This window comes from Hermetia illucens, chromosome 1 (genome assembly GCF_905115235.1).
Source record: "Hermetia illucens chromosome 1, iHerIll2.2.curated.20191125, whole genome shotgun sequence".
Classification (NCBI taxonomy): Eukaryota; Metazoa; Arthropoda; class Insecta; order Diptera; family Stratiomyidae; genus Hermetia; species Hermetia illucens.
Window position 1 is genome coordinate 124,753,413 of NC_051849.1, and position 23,059 is coordinate 124,776,471.

The 23,059-nt window shown below is 43.9% G+C and overlaps 1 protein-coding gene across 1 annotated transcript in view; it reads right to left on the reverse strand.

The window, feature by feature from the left end:
- Nucleotides 1-801: 801 nt before the first annotated feature.
- Nucleotides 802-23,059, reverse strand: part of LOC119655058 (stress-induced-phosphoprotein 1) — a 38,478-nt gene continuing 16,220 nt past the window's right edge. The window contains exons 3-5 of the mRNA XM_038060753.1: nucleotides 1,541-2,406; nucleotides 1,253-1,485; nucleotides 802-1,197 (exon numbers count right to left, since the gene is read on the reverse strand). Coding sequence (XP_037916681.1) covers nucleotides 1,125-1,197; nucleotides 1,253-1,485; nucleotides 1,541-2,406 — 1,172 coding nt within the window. The 3' untranslated portion in view covers nucleotides 802-1,124. The remainder of the gene's footprint in view (nucleotides 1,198-1,252; nucleotides 1,486-1,540; nucleotides 2,407-23,059) is intronic.

A 23,059-nucleotide genomic window follows, 5' to 3' on the forward strand; every position in this document is an offset into this window, starting at 1 on the left:
CTCTTTTGCGCCTAACGAGCCTCTATCTCGACAGTTTAACCCTTCTTGGCACTAGGTGTTACCGCAGAGCATACCAGATGAGTTTGTGTGATATACGGTCAAATGCCTTCTCCTGATTCAGAAATGCAATGTAAAGAGGGCGATGCTTCTCATGCGTAGCGTGTATTGTGTTAGTAGTTCCGCAGTTCTCGACAAACCTGGCTTAATTGACGATTATTTGAAGGACGTCGCGAATGTTGCAAGAATGTATTGAAAAATTTTCATGCCATGGGTCAACAATCAGATCGGATGGTAATTTGAACATTCAATGGCTTACCCAAAATTTCATACATTTGAATACTTCCAGGACTTCAGTCTGGCTGACAACTGGAATTAGTCCAAATGTCTACAGTGCTTGTGGCAGTGAAGGATGATTTAAGAAAAGATATAATTCAAAAATTAACTAAAAACTTTCTTGGCGCGTTTGCACGATTACAATTTAACTTCTGAAACATGAATAAAGGAATAAACATCTATATTTCTCAAATTTATTCGTGGCAAATTCTTCACTCAACGCTCTTTTGTATCCAACAAAAATTCGGTATCATTGTCAGCTATCAATCCTACAACCCCAAACAAAGCCACCGGCTTAAAACATTTGTTCGATTCACACACATTAAACACTAGGTACCAATTCTTGGCTCTCTTGCGAAAGGCATTTAGTTTCGGGATACTCTTTGAGCAGTTTGCATAGAAAATTGACATCTGAGAAATTTCGACTAAACTAAACGATAAAGGACTGATGAGGGAGCAAATATTTAATTTCTTTTCTCAGGTTTAATATATGGGATAATTTTTCCCACTATATACTTTATTTGCCAAACTTATAAAGAATAAAGTTTTGAAGTACAAATTGTTACGTGAGACTAAATTATAACATGGAGTTCTCCTTCCTTTAAGCGGTGTATTTCGCTTTTACTCGAATTGGACAGCAGCTTTTGCATTTTTTAAAGTTTTAACCGATTGGAAAATCTGTTGAGACATTTTCAAGTTAAACCGTTAATTTTCCTCGAAGAGGATACGGTCGGCTTAAAGCTAAAAAAAAACACAATTGAAACATAAATGTGAACACTTCAGAAAATTGTCTAGTGGATTTGTATGATTCCTGATTCAAGGAGCTTATAAATTTTATCGGCTATAGCAGGATTTTTCAAATGTCTGCAAAAAATAACAATTTTATTGATTGAGATTTCAGAAATATTTTATAGCATACTCTTTCACAGCGTTTGGGTCACTTTGCATTTGTTCGAGGATCAGGCGCATAGCAGGATCTTTAAGGATTTGTTGAACCTCTGGGTCCGCCATTGCATTCTTCCATACTTCTTGGGGATTACTATGGAAGGCCATTGAGCAAGCACGGTAGCCCTCCAGTGCTTCAGCGTTGTTTGGATCAATTTCCAATGCCTTCTGATATGCTGCTACTGCCTTAGACGGCTGCTGCATGCCCTATAATTAAAATTTCTTACAAAATGTATAAAAGAACAAAATTTCAGAATAAAACCTGCAAAATCTTTCCCTTTCTAATGTATCCCTTGATAAATTTGTCATCTAATTTAATGCAAGTTTCGCAGTCTTTGAGACCTAAATCAAATGCTGCTAGCTTTGTATAACAGGCTGCTCGGTTGCTATATAATTTCGGGTCATCCGGATTACGTTTAATAGCTTCTGTGTAATGTTTCACGGCTGCGCTATAATCTCCTTTTTTGAATAATTCGTTACCCAATTCCTTTTCTTCTTCTGCTTTCGTGGGATCTATATATGCTTTCCGTTCTTCTTCTTTAATTTTTTTTTCTACTTCACTGAGGAGTGTTTTGATTTCTGGAGTTCGATGTTCTGACATTGCTTTTTCATAGTATATTTTGGCAGATTTCCAGTCACCCATTTTTTTGTGAGCATTGGCAATGCGTGTTAAAGCTTTTGCTATTAATTTGAAATCAGCTCGGTTTTCACGGCCAATATCGATGCCTTGTTCACATTCAGCGATGCACTTTTGAAAATCCTGTTTCTCGAAATGCACCGCAGCAATATTATTATAAAATGTAATATCAGTTGGATCATGTTCGATTGCCTTTGCGTAGTGTTTCAAAGCGATCTCAAATTCCTTTTTTTTGTACGCTGCATTACCTAGTTCCTTCTCAATTTTCGCAAGTCTTTTGTTTTCTGGAAGATTTTCATCTTCTGGATTCAGATTAGTCATGTGAGGACCCTTGTTTGGGGGCGGCTGTTTTGCTCCTTGTGGTGGTGGTGACTGCGGATCTAAATCCATTGGCATTTCTACTTTTTGTGACATGAGTTGGTTAATTACAGCTTGTTCGATTTCTTTTTGCCCTTGCATAAGTGTTGCATTATTGGGTTCATATTCTAAACCTGGAAATAATAAAATATAAGCTAAGAAAATGTTCGTGTAGCCACGCACTGCGCTCGTATATATACAGTTACTCACAAAAGTAAGTATGCACACTCCTTTGAATCATTCTTATAGTTCAACCACACAAAAAAAATAACAAGTCGGGAGACCGGAAGCTCAGCGCTTCAGGCTTTCATACTTGAAGCGCGTTTTGTGTATTTCCTGTATAAAGAGATTTGAGTGTGCATTCGTCTCATTAGCATGTAGCACATAAAATATGCATATATTTTGTGAAAATTTCCACTTTCAAGTAATATTTAGATTCATAGTCTTGAATTTGCAGAGAAGCGACAGTTTTGACCTAGTATAACTTTGTTAGTAATAGTGTAATTTTCACCAAATTTGGCAGGATCATGCTCTATGCTGTAGTCTACATTGCTGCAATTTCGATTTTTTTCAGATTTTTCGGTTGGGTAGTTTCTGAGAATGGGTTCGTTAAAAAAATGACCGCTTTCAACTCCCCGCCCTCCCCACCTTTTCAACAAATGTCAAAACTAAGACCGCCTTCGAAAAGTACTAACCGAGACCTTTAATTTGATATCCCATATGACTACATTCAATGAAAAAAAAATTTACACCCCATGTATAGAGACCCCCTTAAATTCAACGTAAAAGGATGTAACTCACTATATGCTTGAGCGATCAGAGTTCCCACCTTTCTACCAAATTTGGTGCCAATCGCTATAACCGTCTCCGAGAAAAATGCGTGTGACGGACAAACAGACAGTAAACCGACTTTAACAAGGTTTTGTGTTTACACAAAATCGGTTTACTGTCTGTCCGTCAAACGCATTTTTCTCGGGAGACGGTTGTAGCAATTCACACCAATAATAATAATAATCGTTGGCACAACAATCCATATTGGATCAGGACCTTGAAGTGTGTTAGAGCACTTCATTCAAGACCGTAACGGTACACTACAGTAGACTGCAGGAGGTAATGTGGTCAGCATTGCGCTCGCCCGAGATTATTACCCTGATTTGACTCAGGTACTCATTCACAACTGAGTCGACTGGTATCCGACGTCAAATCACGATCCAAATCCCACTGCCGCCAGCGAGATTTGAACCGCGACCTTCCGTACGACAGCCTTGTGCTCTAACCACTCAACTATCCGGACACACACCAACTTTGGTGAAAAGGTGGGAACTGTGAACGCTCACACATACACTGAGTTACATAATTCTACATTGAATTTAAGGGGCTCCCCGCACATGCAAAGGGGGCGTGCACATTTTTTTTCATTAAATATAGTCATATGGGGTATCAAATGAAAGTTAGTACTTTTCGAAGCCGATCTTAGTTGACATTTGTTTAAAAGGCGGGGAATGCGGTGTAAAAGGTCATCATTTTTTAACGGACGCATTCTCAGAAACTACCCAACCAAAAAATCTGAAAAAAATCAGGAAGCTGCCACCATATGGTGTCTAGGCTCCGAAACACCCTCCGTACCGATATTTGTTCAAATAAAGTTAATAATATTATATTACATATAACATAGAGCATTATCCCACCAAGTTTGGTAGAAATCGCACTATTATTAACAAGCTTATAACCCGGAAACCCCTTTTAAGTTCATACTAGAACCACCAAATTGCATTTGTATAAAGAACGACATAAGGCATAATTTGGTGAAGTCCAACTATTATTAACAAAGTTATAGAAGTTGAAACTTTGCCATTTGTTGTGAATTTCGTACATTCTACAACGTGTATGACGTCATCATCCCATATCAATTCGTCAAGACCACAAAAAAGTCAGCTCACATAAATTACGTGCTAATGTGTGTGGAGTTGCCAAATCTCCTATCAGGTGCGTCCCTTCGTGCGGATAAAGGAACGCTCCGTGGATGCGTTATGAGCATGCACATGCACGCATCAGGGGATTTGTGTGCCTGGACATGTCTATGCGGCCGTTAATATGCAGCCTTAGGAAGGTTGACTACTTTGGCATCTAATGCTACAAGAGATCAAACGGAGTAAGGATGAAAGTGAATGCCTTGATGTCCAACAAGCGGCCAAGAAGAAAAAAACCTCATCGCCAAAGAAGTAAATGAGGTTGATACAAATCAACCTAACCACTGCAAGAGTCGAATGTGGACTTGGCGGTAATATGTGAACCGTGCCGAAATTACTTTAGTGCTACGTGAGTGAAAGAGTCATCGGGAAACGCGGCGATATGGACATGTGGATGCAAGCCAGTCAAGAAACAATGGCATTCCCGGGAGCCGGGGAAAACGGAAGGAGGAAGGGGCATCTGAAGGAGACTTCACTCAGGTACTCTCCAGAGCTCACAAGAAGAAGGCGAACAAGAGACAACACGTAGCGCTATCTGAAAGAATCCCGCCTAAAAGTAAAGCGGACATGAAAGAAAAGGTGGGGAGACGAAGGAGGACTAGACCGCCAGGTCTGCTTATTAAATCGATGGAAGACAAGATTTTCGCGGAAGTCCTCAGTGAAATCCGTTACAAAATCAAACCCGAAAATAACGGAGCAGAAGTCTCTTCCATTCGTAAAACGAAGGGTGGTGGAGTGCTAGTCGAACTGGGCCCGATAACAATAAATAAAGTAACGTTCTGTGAAGCAGTCAAGGGATTTTCCGAATTGGTATCACCTCTGCGAACTCCCGAGGCCCAAAACTTGTTGCCGAACAATACGCGAGGGAGCTTCTAAACAGCGGGAAAAGAAGAATTAGTTGGGTAGTGTGTAGGATACGAATCCGGGCCGCCCCAACCAAACATTACAAATGTTTGGACTATGGGCACACATCGGCAACCTGTCGGGAACCTAAGAGAAGGGCAACATGCCGTAAATGCAGTCAGGCAGGCCATAAAGGGAACACCTGCATTGAAAAGGAAAGGTGCGGCCTATGCAGTGACCGTGGTGCGTCTGATGAGAACCCTGCGCACACTGCGGGCTCGGGGCCGTATCCAGCCTTAACAGCAGAATTGGAAAGAGCTAGGACGCAGTCAACATGATTCATCAATCAATATGCACCGAAGTGCAACCGCTCACGAGTTGCTGGCGCAGTTTGCTGCGGAGACCAAAAACCCAGTTTCATTGCACCCTGACATATCAGGCCCCGCTGCTATCTGGGTTCAGAGCGCATTTTACGCCGAATGAGACGACGCCGGCTTGATGCTTTGGAGGACGGTATCTTAGGCACACGTTAACGGATCCTGATCGGGAGTGACTTTAATGCTAGGGCACTTGAATGGGGCATGCCTCACGCAGACTCCAGAGGGAAATGCCCGGGCTGCGAGGGAAGCACCCCCGACGTAAGCTTCGCGTCGGAATCACTTATGTTGCTGGTGGACGTTGCGAAAGTGAACACCGGGAGGTTTGTCGAAACTCTTGGAACAGATGGGGCTGCGCTGGAGGGTACTCCTGAAAGCGGTGGCGTGGTAGCCGGCACTGTCGTAAGTTCAGTATGAACCTAATAACGACGGCCTGCGGTGCCTCTATGCCCAGGAGCGGATCGAGACGTGGCAAACCTTCTATGGATTGGTGGACCGTAGAAATCGTAGTTTCGGAAAGAGTGTCGCAGCATCCGCCGCTTAACACAACGTCTACAAGACCGGGAGGAGGCATGTTCCATAATGACGGATTACAAATCAGCCAAAAGGAAATTCCGCAGCACAATCAACAAGAGTAAGGCTCGCTTCTGGCAGGATCTGGTCGATGAAGTGAATGGAAACCCGTGGAGACTCGGTTACAAATTGGTAACCCGAAAAATCAAGGCTCTGTGGAAACCCCGTTTGCTTAAGGCCGAGCAGATGGACCATCATGTAAGGGTACTATTCCCTGCGCACCCCGTATGGGATGATGACGTCGGCGCGGAGAGCGATTGTTCACTTTTCCCTATAATAGATTTGGAACAGGCAGTCCTCTCTATGAAAAGCAAGAAGACACCAGGACCCGATGGTATTCCAGCAGAGGTATACATACGTTTATTCCAACATCGGCCAGACATAGTGCTCGGCGTATGCAACGCTTGCCTGAGGAGGACACTTTCCTTGCTCGTTTGAAGGTGGCGAGGCATGTGCTGATCCACAAAGGGAAAGGCTACCCTGAGTTGCGTCTTCATACCGTCCACTATGTATGCTTGACACTGCTGAAAAAGTGCTCAAAAAGCTCATCAGAAATACTCGCTGAAGTGATACGAGCCGCCGGAGATTTATCTCCCCGGCAGTTTGGTTTTAGGGCAGGGAGATCCACAGTTGATGCTGTCATGCAAGTCGTGGAGTTACGTCATCAATTCAACTCGATGATGCACCACAATATCATAATGCGTCATTAATACCTAGCAAATGGGTTGTAAAACATAATTACGGTGTTTGTCGGAAAAATGCAAGACGGTCATTAAGACATGCGACATCCGAAGGCCATTAGGATATAAGATAATGAAATGTACGAAAGTCGTTGAAATAACAAATACGAGGGATGTTATTTTAGAAGGATAAGGTAAAAATAAAGATAGGATGTGGAAAATCCCACAAAAGATGAGAATATGTATTAGAAACGTAAGTATAAACCTAAGAAGAAATTTGTATCTGATTCAGTATTAAAATTGTACTCGCAAAGGAACCAAGTCTTTTCTTTCGAAACGAAGATCGAAAACCGATGTTTTAAGTGTGGATTCCGTTCGACGAGCGGAGGCACATAGCCGCCGAACTCGACGGGTGGTGTTTCTCGTAACGCTTGACGTCAGAAACGCCTTTAATTCCGTAAGATGGAAAGACATTTTAGACACACTAGACAATATTTTCCAAGTGTCGAAATATCTCTTACGGATATTGAGGGACTATCTGAGGAACCGCTCTCTGCTCTATGAAACGCTAGAGGGTCAGAGGAGGATGGAGGTCACGTCGGGGGTAGCACAGGGACCCATCCTAGGACCGGGCCTCTGGAACGCTACCTATGATAGCCTACTTAAACTCGACATGCCAGAAGAGCCGCGCCTGGTCGGTTATGCAGATGATGTCGCGGCGCTTGTGGTTGGACGCAATGTCGAACAGGCGCAAAGCAGACTCGGGATATTGATTCGACGGGTAAGCGGATGGATGAATACTCATGGTTTCAACCTTGCACTGGAAAAAATCGAAGTAATCATCCTGACTACAAGAATTCCGACCCTGCGTCCCATATCGTTCGGCGAGTCGATAATCGAGCCAAAACCAACCGTAAAGTATCTCAGGCTGACTCTTCACTCAAAGATGAGCTTTTTTGAGCAAATCACAGCAGCAGCGAACAAGGCTGCAGCTGGAGTTTTGGCGTTAAGAAGGCTAATGGCAAATATTGGGATCCCTACGTCTAACAGGCGACGCCTCCTGATGAGTTCAACGCAGTCTGTCCTGTTCTAGGGCGCAGAGGTATGGGTTGACGCTCTTGGCAAGGAGGTATATCTTAAGCGCCTCGCGCAAATACAGAGACGGGCAGCTTTGCGGGTGGCGTCTGCGTACCGCACTGTCTCTGAACTGGCCCCGCTGTCCTTTTTGCTAAGGAGCGTCAAGCCATATACAAGCGCAAGGGAGGTTGTTACTCGTAAAGAACGGCAATGCACTATAGACGAGTGGCATCTCTCTTGGCATTGGCAACTTAGGTGCATGGCTGAATCGGAAGCATGGTGAGACTGACTATTTCCTTACCCAATTTTTAAGTGGGCACGGAGGTTTTCAGGCAAGATTGGAAAGGCATGATCTGCGGATTGTGTGTTTTGCAATGGAGTTGTGGACGAAGTCCATCACACTTTTTTTCTTGTGGAAGGTGGGATGGGATTCGTCAGCAGCTCTATTTAAACACAGGAGATCCCTCTCCAGACAACGAAAAAGATGTTGAGGCGTGCTGACAGGTGGAGCCGTGTTGCCCATTACGTTCGGGTCCTTCCCGTTGCCCAAAAAAATGTTTCTCCTAGTGCAACATTAGCGCAATATGAGGAAATGCTAGACGGCTTGGAGTTGGACGCTAGAGGCCGCAGCCCCAAAATCATTACCGACGACTTCAACGCGTGAGCTTTAGACTGAGGAAGTCAGCACACCAAAGGCCAAATCTTGCTTAAAACCTTCTCGGAACTGGACATCGTAGTCGCCAACGTTGGATGCGTGCCCACCTTCCGAGGCAGTACCTCATTGTCGAAAAGGATAGTGTGACGGGTGAGTGAGCATTGTATACACAATGACCATCAGGTCATCTTTATCGACATGAGAAACGGGGAGGGAGGCGACAGGCGAGTGAGCATCAAAAGCTGGGTGGTTCACTGGAGCTTTTGAGGAAGAGACATTTCTGGAGGCTTTAGAAGGAGGTTACAACCCAAAGCGAACGGCGCTGGAAAAAGTGAGCCAGTTATCCGGCTCTACGCCCTACGCAAGTTCCATCACAGTAGGAAACCAAACTACTGGTGGAACCAAGAATCGCGCTGTTGAGAGCATCGCGGCTGCGAGCGAGGAGGCTTTGCCAAAGGATTAGAGGGGAGCCAGAATATCATCAGTCGGAGAAAGAATACGGCGATCTTCGAAGTAGCCTTAAGAAGGCTACACGGGAAAGTAAGCGGAATTGCCACAAGCAGTTTTGCCTTGAAGCAAATACGAACCCGTGGGACGCCGCTTACAAGGTTGTAACGCACAAAATTCATGGACAAAAATCACCCCAAGTGGACGTGCCTGCGGCTCTTGTTCAAAATACTCACGATCCTTTTCCCACAACAAGAAGAAAGCGGACCTCATCCAATGGTTCAAGACCATCTGGCGCACGCTCTTCAAATCGCCCTATCTGTCTTTTAGACACTATGGGGATGATGTTAAAGAGGGTGATATACAACAGGCTGCTTCCGTTCGTCGAGCTGGCGGGTGGTCTATCGGAGCGGCAGTATGGGTTTCTTAGAGCGCAGTCCACGGTTGATGCCATTTTAATGATCATGGACTGGGCCCGGAAGGCATCGGCCGCTGATAAGTGCTGCGCGATGATAACGCTGGATGTCAGGAATGACTTTAACTCAGCCAACTGGGGTTGGATTAAGTGTACCCCGGCTAAACTGCGACTTCCTGGTTATTTAGCTCGGATAATTGAGTTTCCTTTCGAAGAGACTTCTTTGGCACGAGACGGACGACGGACCGAAGGGTATTTCTAAGTATGTTAAATAAAGCGTTAAAATTCGATCACAAATACATTACTTTTTCCCCAACCCAATATTAACTTTACTTACTTACTTACTGAACAATTATCGGCACAGAAGTTATTTCGGAGCCTAGACTCCATATAGTGGTAGCTTTGTGATTTTTGATGTGCACTAATATAGATCTTTCGTTTGATATCCCACATGACTATCATCATCATCAACGGCGCAACAACCGGTATCCGGTCTAGGCCTGCCTTAATAAGGAACTGCAGACATCCCGGTTTTGCGCCGAGGTTCACCAATTCGATATCACTAAAAGCTGTCTGGCGTCCTGACCTACGCCATCGCTCCATCTTAGGCAGGGTCTGCCTCATTTTCTTTTTCTACCATAGACATTACCCTTATAGACTTTCCGGGTGGGATCATCCTCATCCATACGGATTAAGTGTACCACCGTAACCTATTGGGCCGGATTTTATCCACAATCGGACGGTCATGGTATCGCTCATTTCGTCATTGTGTAGGCTACGGAATCGTCCATCCTTATGTAGGGGGCCAAAAAATCTTCGGAGCATTCTTCTCTCGAACGCGGCCAAGAGTTCGCAATTTTTCTTGCTAAGAACCCAAGTTTCCGAGGAATATATGAGTACTGGCAAGATCACAGTCTTGTACAGTAAGAGCTTTGACCCTATGGTGAGACGTTTCGAGCGGAAGTTTTTGTAAGCTGAAATAGGCTCTGTTGGTTGACAACAACCGTGCGCGGATTTCATCATCGTAGCTGTTATCGGTTGTGATTTTCGACCCTAGATAGGAGAAATTGTCAACGGTCTCAAAGTTATATTCTCCTATCCTGTTTGACCAGTGCGGTTCGATGTTGTTAGTTGGTTCGTCTTCAGTGCTGACGTTGCCACCATATATTTTGTCTTGCCTTCATAGATGTGCAGCCCAAGATCTCGCGCTGATTGCCGCCTGCTCGATCTGGATGAAGGCAGTTTGTACGTCTCGGGCGGTTCTTCCCATGATGTCGATATCGTCAGCATAGGCCAGTAGTTGGGTGGACTTAAAGAGCATCGTACCTCTCGCATTTACCTCAGCATCACGGATCACTTTCTCAAGGGCCAGGTTAAATAGGACGCATGATAGAGCATCCCCTTGTCGTAGACCGTTGTTGATGTCGAATGGTCTTGAGAGTGATCCTGCTGCTTTTATCTGGCCTCGTACATTGGTCAGGGTCAGCCTAGTCAGTCTTATTAGTTTCGTCGGGATACCGAATTCTCTCATGGCCGTTTTCAGTTTTACCCTGGCTATGCTTCATAGGCGGCTTTAAAGTCGATGAATAGATGGTGCAACTGTTGTCCATATTCCAGTTTTTTCATCGCTTGCCGCAGAGAGAAAATCTGATCTGTTGCTGATTTGCCTGGAGTGAAACCTCTTTGATGTTCTGGGCGTATAGGGCTATCCGGCCTAGCAAGATAGCGGAGAATATCATGACTATATCCAGTAAAAACAAGTCGGGAAACCGGAAGCTAGACGCTTCAGATATTAAAGGTTTTGTGTATTTCCTTTATAGACACTTGAGTGTGAATTTTTCCCATTACTATGTAGCACGGAATATACGCATATATTATGTGCGAATATCCACTTTCGGGTGATATTGACATTCAAAATCTTGAATTTCCAAAGAAATGACAAATTTGAGCTATTATAACTTTGTTAGTAATAGTGCGATTTCCACCAAACTTGGTAGGATCAAGCCCAATATTATAACCTTGCTGCAAAATTTTGTGGTGCTAGGATGAATTTAAGGGGGGTTCTGCAGCAAATAACTGAAAATTATAGTAATATAAGATTATTAACTTTATTTGAAGGGATATCGGTATGGAAGGTATTTCGGAGCCTAGCTACCATATAGTGGCAGCCTCCTGATTTTTTTCGGATTTTTCAATTGGGCAGGTTCTGAGAATGGCCCCGTTAAATAAATGACCAATTTCGACCCCCCGAACTCCCCGCGTTTCCAACAAATGGCAAAACTAAGACCAGCTTCGGAAAGTACTAATCGAGACCTTTCATTTGATACTCCACATGACTATATTCGGTGAAAAAAATATACACCCCGCTTTTGCATGTGGGCGAGCGTCCAGTTCCCACCTGTCCACCAAATTTGGTGTCAATCGCTGCTACAGTCTCCAAGAAAAATGCGTGTGACGGATAGACAGTAAACCGATTTTAATAAGATTTTGTTTCATACAAAACTTTGAAAATGCAAACCCCTCTTTTCATATATGGGACTTTAAGGTTTCACTGAGTGTTAATTAGTCTCGTTTATTGTTGGTTTAAGATGCAGTAAATTCGCGCAATGCTGACCACATTGCCTTCTACAGTATACTGTAGTGTAATGTTACGGTCTTAAATGAAGTGCTCTAACACTTCAAGGCCCTGATCCAATATGGATTGTTGCGTCAACGATTATCATTATTATTAAATTCGCGCGAAATTTGTAACTGCTATAACTTTGATACTAATAGCCAGATTTTCCAACTGCAGTATTGTGCGCGATGTCCTTTATGCTGGTGTAATTTAGTACTCTTAAGACGAACATAAGGGTTTTTTCAGATTTTTGGATTGGCTAGTTGGCTCCGAAAATGAGTCCTGTCTCACTTCAAGCCCGCACATTTTTACCCGTCATTCACTCATTTTACAATTCACGTAAAAATTAACTGCTTATGAAAGTACTAATCAAGAACTTTCATTTGATACCCCACACGGATACATTCGATGAAAAAAACACCATTGACGGCGCCTTCAGTTCATTTTATATGATGACGTCATACTCGTCTTAGAGTGCAATAAATTTATATGAAATGCAAAACTATGACCCCCTATAACTTTGTTAATAATAATTGGATTACGTTCAAACTTTTCAGAATTATGTTCTATCTCATCGCCTATACTGGCTTAGCGGTTCTAGGACGCACTTAAAGGGAGTTTCGGGTAAATTTCTAAAATATGGTAATATACGACTATTAACTTTACACATTTTTGCCCTCACTCCTCTAAGTTTCACCCAATACCATCTCCAAAAATACAAATCGGGCCCTTTCATATGGTACCCACATAACTATATTCTTTGAAAAAATCTTACGCTCCCCTTTCGCATGTATGGGACAAATGTCTACCTCAGCTGTGTTTCTGATCTCTGTATCCGAACCCAACAAATGATTCCGTCTGAATTTGACAATTGGCTCAAACAGCACGTACATATAAATAATTGCCACTTACGAAATACACATATATAAATATTTAAGTCACTAAATTACATTTACACCACTTTGGTCGCGGTTGCATTTCCTGTAGAAATTTTGCGATCTTACGCTGGTAACAATTCCCTTGCATTGAGTGGGATCATTAGATATAGGCTGCAAATTTCAAAAATTGAAACATGTCTCGACCTACTCTAGGAACGTGGACGTCGCCAATTCGGGGCATTCCATAACCCGCTGGGAGGATTAAACTGCGACTCCTTCATACCGTTGGCAAGAGCTTGAGCGATGGAAGCATTTTGAACTTGAACCGAAAAAAAAAACTCTCCCGCTGCTTATCGGCACCGAGAAAATAGGTACTATAACCGCTCAATAAAATAGAAAATCGGCCAAAGACCAGTAAAAAATCCGCAGTGGCAAAGCAAACGAAGACTACTATGTAAACATTATATTTGCGCACTCCTCACCCTCGGGAGGATCGTAGACTAATAGCAACGTAAACAACGAAATAGTGGTCCCCGAACTAATCTTCTAATCTACGTGGAAGGTCCGTGGGTGGACGACAGTGCCATAAGTGAGCCCCCATGAGTCACAAAATTTGTAGATCGATTCGCTATAAATTGCACTCGGATGTACCGATCCAGCGTAGTATAGACATCCGTAAAAAAACCAGAAGGACGGGACAACAATGCTTTCCAGTGAGCCGACGAGGTGGATGATAGCGAATGATCAGACGATATCGTAGGAATTCAGAGACTCTGCATGACATCTTGAATCCAATCGTTACGAGCAAGATCCAATACAGAGATTCGTAAAGATGACCAATAATAGAATGTGTTTGACGACTGGTGGCCGGACTGTTAGTCGGCGAAATGCATCGTCGGAAGGTCGGTATATAAGAGGCCGGTCGGAGGCCAGGCCTGGCAGTTCACAGTGGCAAGTCGACCGACTGGACGATTGGAAACTGAGGTGACCAGGCGTGAGTTCGCTTAGCGGAGAACCGCTCACCTTAAGCCACGTTGTAGGCTCCTTCCGCAAACGCAGGAGCAGAGAGAGAACAGATAGTCTATGTACGAATTCTCTAGGGCAACGCGAATGGCAGCGAGGTAAATATTAGCCTCATCCCTGGCTAGCTGCCGGAGAACCGGATAATGCAGATATCCGTCAGCAAAAACGATGGATAGTCGCTGTGCGAGGAAAGAGTCCTTTAGATATGGTAGAATGGAGGCGTTTACCATCATCCCTTTACAACATCATCAAATGTGGGAGTCCGCAATGAGAAATAGCTTAGCAGCGGAAACCTCCGACACCACTGATTAGTACGAGTCAGGATTACCAGGTGAGACGTAGCCGCTGAGGCGAGTTATTCTGAAACAAAAGTTAGTTAGTAGGAGTTAGTTGGATATTCGCCCGGTGCGGCGTTCACTATGTGGGCTAAGAGATAAATATCCTTCAGATCGCCAGTATTGCTATCAGCTAGTGAGAACTGAGGCGCCTCGATGCTGCGAGCGCAGAATCAGACGAGTGGTTTGAGACATACCACAGAGAATTATGCAAAACTGACAAGTTTCCATGGCCCGGCAGGCATTGATCATATGCGGGCCTAACCAATTGAAGCGCAAGCATGTTGCCATGTTATAATACCAACTCAGGTGTTTTTTAGCGCCAGAATATCGCGACATCGCTACTAAATTCCGGCAATTTATAGACATAAACAAAAGGGACTGAGATAAATATATTAACACGTGTTTCAACCGCGAGGTCACAACTACAATTTTCCAAACAAAAGTTGGACACTTCGGCTAAAAAATCTTCGAAGAATTTTCAAAGTTAGCTAAAAATTCAAAATATTTTCCATGTATTTCCAAAATCCAAGCATATGTACGTATTGAAGACATAATTATTATGCTCATCTTAAAGAAACAAACGTGGGCCATTACTATTAACTTCACCACATCACCTTTTGTAGTAGAAGAAAGTAATGTCACAAACATCAGCTTTCATTACTGTACCTACCATGTGTTATACATACATAGCATCACATATTAACACTCGGCTGCCGATTTTACTTTCCCTCGTAATCATTTTTAACATTCCACAACCATCATCGGGGCTTATACTAGGAAGAACGGTGTGATATATCGAACAATACAATAACCATACACACATTAGTTAACGGCCAATATTTGTTACCAAGTGAGAATATTATGATATTAATCAATAATTTCTTCAAGAAAAGAATACAAGTTAACAGATTTCTCATGCAATCTCACAATCCAAATTAATATATTCCTGTGGTTTTAATTACAACAAGTGATAGTATCTAAATAAAATAAAATACAATTGATTTTTTCCTGAAACGGGATATACAGGGTGTGGCAGCATAACTTCCTTTTTTAAAATGCGCGCCACTCAGTTAGTTGATGTCATAGCGGAGCGCTAGTGGTCTCGTTCAAGAGGGGATACTGTAAAGTTTTGTCCCGACACGGTTCAGTCGCCATCATGCGTTGGAATAGTGAGGAGCGTGCCTTTGCCGTTGAGGTTTACTTTTCAAGCGGATGTTCGGTTATTGCAACACAGCGTGCATTTCAGAATCGCTTTAATTTAGCCCCGTTGGCTCCCGTCCCAGACCGCAAATCAATTGTTACATGAGTCACTACATTCAGACAAACTGCAAGTGCGACAAAAGGAAGAACTGGAGTCCCTCGGCCCGTTAGATCACCTGAGAACATTGAAGCAGTGAGAGCGTCAATGTTGCGATCGCCACGGCGTTCTGCGCGCAAACACGCATCTGCCCTTGGACTATCCGATCGTTCTGTGAGAAGAATTCTTCGTGATGATCTTCATTTTCATCCCTATAAGATGGCGATAGTGCAGGAACTTTCAGAACGTGACTTCAATTCTCGGATGAACGCGTGTGAGCTTCTTCTTGATTTCGTTCCCGAGGGTGCTATTGTTTTTTTTAGCGATGAAGCCCATTTTCATTTGTGTGGGTCGGTTAACGAACAAAACATGCGTTACTGGGCTGACACACCAACCCTCGACAATTGCATCAAAAGCCTTTGCATTCACCCAAAGTCACAGTGTGGTGTGCAATTTCCTCAGCTGAAATTATTGGTCCCTGGTTTTTTGAGGAAAATGAGGTTATAGTGACACTGAATTCGGACCGGTATGTAAACATGCTACAGAATTTTTTTTCCCACGGCTAGAAAATTTGGATTTGGGGGACACTTGGTTCCAACAAGACGGTGCAACAGGACACACTTCAAGAGCATCGATGGCTGTTTTGAGGGAACACTTTCCAGAGCGCCTTATCTCAATTAGAGGAGATTTGGAATGGCCGGCACGCTCTCCTGATCTGTCCCCTTGTGAGTTTTTTCTATGGGGTTTTTTGAAATCCCGTGTTTATGTGAACCGTCCAAGAAGCCTACAAGATTTGAAGACCAACATCCAAGAAGAAATTGCTAACATAACACCTGCTATGCTAACAAGAGTCATGACAAACGCCAGAAATCGGTTTACGCAATGTATGGAGAATGGGAGACATCACCTAACAGATTTGATCTTCAAAACAATGTAAATAAAAACTTTAGACATGTACCTACATTATAAAAAATAAATAAATATTTTCCGATGCATACAATAGTTTTTATTGAGTTTTGAAAAAAGGAAGTTATGCTGCCGCACCCTGTATTATTTACTTGTATATACGTATATAATATAACCCGTTTCAGGAAAAAATCAATTTTATTTTATTTAAATCAGAGAAAGCAATCATCACTACACGACCTAAATTAAGGAGTATTGAAAAACGATTCTACAAGTGATTTTCATCTTTTTAACAAGTCCGAATAAACCGAAAATATTTTTTCTTGCTGTTTCATCATTTCCACCAATCTGAAAATTCACTTCTGTTTAATTACTCGATGTGTTACACCAAAAATCCTCTGTTAATTACTCGGGAGAATGCAATGTGTTATTTCATACACACATAGATACATATACATTTTCTGGGGATCGTTTTATTTTACGTTTCCTTGAAAAACGGGTGTATCTTACAATTTTTTCTGGGATTGTATATCAGTTTAATCAATCAATCGTTATTAGATTGATTCACATAACTTGGACACCAATAGAAATGGCGTTACATAGAAAGCATAAAACCACATATACAGTCCCTGACCTGAAATTACAAACTCTTGTAAATTTCATCATTACCTGCAATTGGCTTTCGTGATTTTTTCTTAGAGATCCGTAGCCTAATAATGTTTATTGGTCCGAATTACCTAATGAGTTTATAGTCATAAAACAAAGGGTTGATCCTTTTAGGTTAGAAAGTATAAAAAGACGGGTCAGAGGTGTGAGAGGTGCATTCGAGTTCAAGACCGACACTGGAGCTAGTCGGTCACGAACAAACTTCAGTCCTCAAGATCTACGTGAAGGGAAAACCTACATTAAAAGCGAGCTAAGAGTTCCACTCTTGGCGACGGTAAGCTACTAATATTTCTACTTTTATCATTTCAGACCACAACTTTTAGCTCTAAAAGCTAAACAAGTCGGGAAACCGGAAGCTGGACGCTTCAGGTACGAAAGGTCTTATGTATTTCTTAGTACGTAGCACGTAATATATGCATATATTATGTGAGAATATCCACTTTCGGATGATATTGACATTCATAGTCTTGAATATGCAAAGAAGCGACAATTTTGACGTATTATAACTTTGTTAGTAATAGTGCGATTTCCACCAAACTTGATAAGATCATGCTCTATGTTATATCCTATATTATTGCGAAATTTCGTAGTCCTAGCATGAACTTAAGGGGGGTCTTGCAGCGAATTACTAAAAATTATAGTAATATACTATTAACTTTATTTGTGTAGATATCAGTGTGGAAGGTATTTCGGAGCCCAGGCACCATATAGTGGCAGCCTCTTGATTTTTTTTCAGATTTTTCGGTTGGGTAGTTTCGGAGAATGGCCCCCGTAAAGGAATGGTCACTTTCAACCCCCCGCCCTCCCCACCTTTTCAACAAATGTCAAAACTAAGACAGTCTTCGAAAAGTACTAACCGAGACCTTTAATTTGATACCCCACATGACTATATTTGATGAAAAAAAAATTTACGCCCCCCTTTTGCATGTATGGGGACCCCCCCTTAGATTCATCATTAAAGAATGTAACTCACTGTATGCGTGAGCGTTCACAGTTCCCAGCTTTCCACCAAATTTGGTGTCAATCGCTACAACCGTCTCCGAGAAAAATGCGTGTGACGGACAGACAGACAGATAGACAGTAAACCGATTTTAATAAGGTTTTGTGTTTACACAAAACCTTAAAAAGAATACAGGATGAGCGAATTACCTACCGGCTCCAAACGCTGGAAAACCAGCGGAGGCGCCACCGATGACGCCCCGAACAGCGAAGTCCCGAAGGGTGATATGGAGTTGGAGTCCTCCGTGCCATCCGAAGGCGAATCCGAGTATGCGACGGACTCCTACAGCTCGACCTCGTCACGCGCCAGCGCCCCGGCGGTCGAAATCCAGGATTTTGTGCGAGTGAAGAAAGAGAAGCGCGCTCTAGCTTCCAAGCTACGCGCCAAGGAAATGGAGGTGGAATCACTCCACGCCATCATCCGCGACCTACAGCAACAAGTCAACGCCCTGAAATCAGCGATTCCCGGCAACCGGACCGCAGCGACAACTCCGGCACCAAGGACGACAACCATTCCGAGACCCAGCACCTCAAGCAGCCCACCCAAGGCCATCGAGCAGCATCACCGCCCCATCAGTGAACCAAGTCAGACAGCCGACATCAATCAATCGCAACACCACCTCAACCAGCAACAACGCTTCCAGAGTGAGTAAAATCCCCCCAGTGACTTCTCATCCACAAAGAGAACGCTCCAAAAATCGCTGCCCCACGATTTCCTTATCAAGAAATCCGGTCCCGAGTCCCACCAAATCCTCGTTAAAACCGAAGAGGAATTCAATAACACCAAAAAACTTCTGGTCGATAGCAAGACCAAGTTTCACACTTACACGCTCCCTAGCGAGAAAACAACCAGCCTCATCATCAGAGGCCTGGATAGCACCTTTTCCCCCCAAGAAATTATGGACGACCTGCGCGACCAAGGCGTCCATAACATCCTCTCGGTAAAGCCTTACCAAACAACCCGTGTCAAGATCGAAAACCGCACACTCGATCTTTGGCTCATCACCTTTGATGCTACCTTCGCCGAAGAGCAGCTCAAAAAGCCGTCCAACGGACCATTGTCCGTTTCGAAGAAATTCGAAACAGACAGCTACTGCAGTGCAAGAACTGCCAGAGAATTGGCCATGCCGCGCCAAACTGCAACCTTGACTACCGCTGCGTGAAATGCGACCAAGTGCATCCACCAGCGGCCTGTCCCAACACGGCTGAAGAAAAGCCGAAATGCGTGAACTGCGGCTCAAACGAGCATTATAGAAATTGCCCCACCTTTACCCTGATCACATCTAAGCGCAACGCACAGAGACGTACTCGCACGCCTCAACCACCACCGAAACAGACACCTCGCCCAATCAATACTCCCTCCTTCGTGCGTCCATCAGTGTCGTACGCAGACGCCACACGCACCCAATCGACCTCCTCGACACACACCGCCAGATCCTCTAACGCGATACCAGCTAATGTTAACATGAAGCAGTTGTTCGACATGTTTTCCATGATGGTCAGCTCTCTAACCTCCAACAATGGACGTTAGATTCATAGAGCTGAACAGCAACTCAATCGTCGGCAGAGCACGCCGACACAAATTTGAGCTATTTCTCAATGAGCACAAGCCCCAGGTTGTACTACTTTGCGAAACTAAGCTCAATTACCGCCACAAACCATCTTTCCCCAGTTTCAATCTGTTCAGAACAGATCGCTTCCAACAGCTCCAGCCCGGCAACTCGATCGCAGGCGGAACCGCTATACTTATCTCGAATAAATTTCTAGCTACACAGCTCTTCCCCCAGGTGGACTACTTCAAATCAATTGAAGTCACCCTGATCTCGATCAATACCGAATCTACCACGGTATATATCGCAGCAATCTACTGCCCACACCAATTCCTTGATTCAGCAGATCTATCCAATCTGCTATCATATTGCTCTAGCCAACCACGTGAAGTCGCCAAAGCCTGGGCCCTTGTCATAGACTGAGACTTCAACGTGAAACACCCATCATGGCTAGACCGAAACCCGAATTTCAATGGTCACGAACTCCACAGGTGGCTCACTACGCCATCATCTTCACGTAATATTTCACATCTTAGTCCCGCACTACCAACCTTCTTCCGTTCCAACTACCAATCCTACCTTGACCACTTCCTTACTACATCCAACATCACCATCGTCCCAAATCCAAACACCTTTCCTTTCCTAGAGACCGCGTCTGGACTCAGTGACCATGACGCAATTATCCTCGACTGCAAACTGCCAGGAAGGGTCAAAAACCCCCCTCCTCGCTCAGTACCTGACTTCAGTAGAGCGAACTGGAGCCATATAAACCAGCACATCTGGAGAGAACTCAGCAACATTGAGCTCTCAACCTCCCACCAAATCTCTAACTCCGCAATCGACCAAGCTGTCGACCATCTCACCCAGCTCATGCAAAATTCATGCGATGAGCTTATCCCACAACGCACCCTGGGGTATAAAAACCTAATTTCTCTTCCCAATGATATACTGGCAGATATCAAATATAAGAGAACTCTTTGGGGCAGACTCTTCAGAAACAGATTCTCGCCAAACTTTGACACCACGAAGGCCGAGTTATACAACCTCGACCTATCAATTCGAAACAGAATTCGCTCTCTGTACTCGAAAACACCAATTCTCGCCTTGCGAACACTATCCTAAACTCGGAAACTTTCCACGAATTAAGGAAATCCTGCCCTGGGCTCGGAAAATCTTCCGCCCCAGCCCCAATTCTCCCCCAAAACATTCCCCCCTTCTCATCATGAAAACGGATATCCTTACGGGACTCAATAACAAGACTCCCACAATTGCTTGCCTTCTCGATCTAAAGAAGGCTTTCGACTCTGTTTGGCAGCACGGACTAGTCCATAAGCTTTACCACTCTCTGTCTTTTCACTCTCATCTATGCAAGCTCATACTGAGCTTCTTAGAAAATCGCTCGGCAAAAGTAGCAATACCTGAAGCCACATCTTCGGCATTCTCATGCCCAGCAGGCATCCCACAAGGGTCGGTCCTATCAGCCACCCTTTTCTCACTCTTCTCTGCGGACCTCCCAAAACCACCAGCACACCCACAACCAATCCGGATCCTACAATACGCAGACGACCTTATTATTTATTCCTCGACCAAAAACATCCCCCTGGGAGAATCTCGCCTCAACTCATACTTAGACGAGTTGTTCCACTATTTTAATAGATGGAAACTCATGCTGAATCCCCAAAAGTGTCAGGCAATTGTATTTCGAGGCCACCTCCGACTGACCAAACCCATACTCCATAGGCTTAAAAACCTATCTCTCCGGGTTAACGGCTTCACAATCCCAAACACCGATAACGTGACATACCTCGGTGTCGTCATAAATTCAAGGTTATCAAACATCCCCCATATCTCAAAGGTCCTGGCCAAAGTAAATTCGGCGTTCTACGCTCTGCGCCCAATTTTATTGTACAGGAGCCCAACCCCAACCAAAATAAAACTTATGAGCTACAAACAGCTCATAAGGTCTATCATCTCATACGGCTTCATTTTCTGGTGTGACTCTTCCCCAGCGCAGATGGAGCGACTGCGCCTCAAGGAAAGACGATTTCTCCGGCATGCCAGCCAAATCTACCGTAATGATGATCGATCAAAATACATTTCGAATTCCACTCTATACAACGAGTGCGAAATTCCCCGCATTGACGCTTTCCGCGTCAACCATGCAATCAATTTCCTCCGCAAGTGCAGAGATCACCCAAACCCCTTAGTTAAATCTACGATGGGCATCATTTGCCCCGAGGACAATTTCTTAAGTCACAGTAGGTTCCCTCAACTCATCCTTGATCTTCTGGAGCGCGGCGACGTCTTCGATGAAGAAGGAAGAGTCACCCTATACACAGGCCCCTATTCCCCTTCACAATACGTGAAGCCCAAACCCACCATTAACCGCGTATAACAAACCCCTCCCCCTCCCCCTTTTCTCACCTTCACCCTCTTTCTGTCACCTTTTCTTACTATCTCCCCTTTACCTTTCACTTCTTTCTTTCCCCTATCCCTGTCCCCAACTACTACTACCACAGTGTGGAGGATTTCTTTGCAGGTTTTCCTTCAGTTTCTTGCAGATAGTGTCAACAACAACAATCAACATCGTCACGTCATTTACAACATACAGTATACACCTTAGATTAAGTAATTTACTGTTAAGGTTCACTTGTTTAGGATTAAGAATACTATGTACAAGTTTTCGACAATAAATAAATAAAAAAAAAAAAGTGAGAGGTGCATTCTTGAGAGTTCAGCCGAACGCAGCAGACGTCTTTGGACAGCAGCAGAGTGGTAAAAGTTTTTGAGAATTTCTAATCATAAATTTATTTTCTTGTTACAGGAGTGGATATCTTTTAGGTACCTTTTAGTGATAAGCGTGGATAGTGTTAAGTGCCTTGTTAATAGAAAATAGTTTTGTTTTTGAAGAGTTTTTTCAGCAGAAACGGTAATGGAGACGAGGGCCCAGAAAGCCCCACAGGTCCGATTACTATCGGACCAAACCCAAGAAAAAAGTTAATCGCCAGTCTGCAACGCAGTCTGGAAGAAATTAGCAAGCAGCTAGCCGCTGCAAAAATTGAGATAGAGGAGCAGCGGAAGCAGAACGAGGGACTGACAGCCCTCATCAAGAGCTTGCAGGAGTCAATAGACCTGCAAAACCGGGAGAAGAAAGAAAACGGCAAGCGTTTGCGTATCGAGAGTCCACAAGTGACGGACTCTGAAAGTAACTCCTCATCGGAAGAGGAGATGTCCGCCGACAACACGGACAACACCGCCACAGAGGAGGAGGAGGAAGATGTGGACTTTCCACCTCTGCCGCCACCGAAACCAGTGCCAACTCTTCCGCCCATTTTTAAAAAAGCAGTAGTGAAGTCACCGGAAAAGTCAAAGCCTTCAGGACAGGAAAGTCCTAAGGGTAAAGAAGCCGAAAAGGGTACGGTACCCGTGATTTTAAGGCAGCCATCAAAATGGCCAGCCATTGAGAAAGAGTTGAG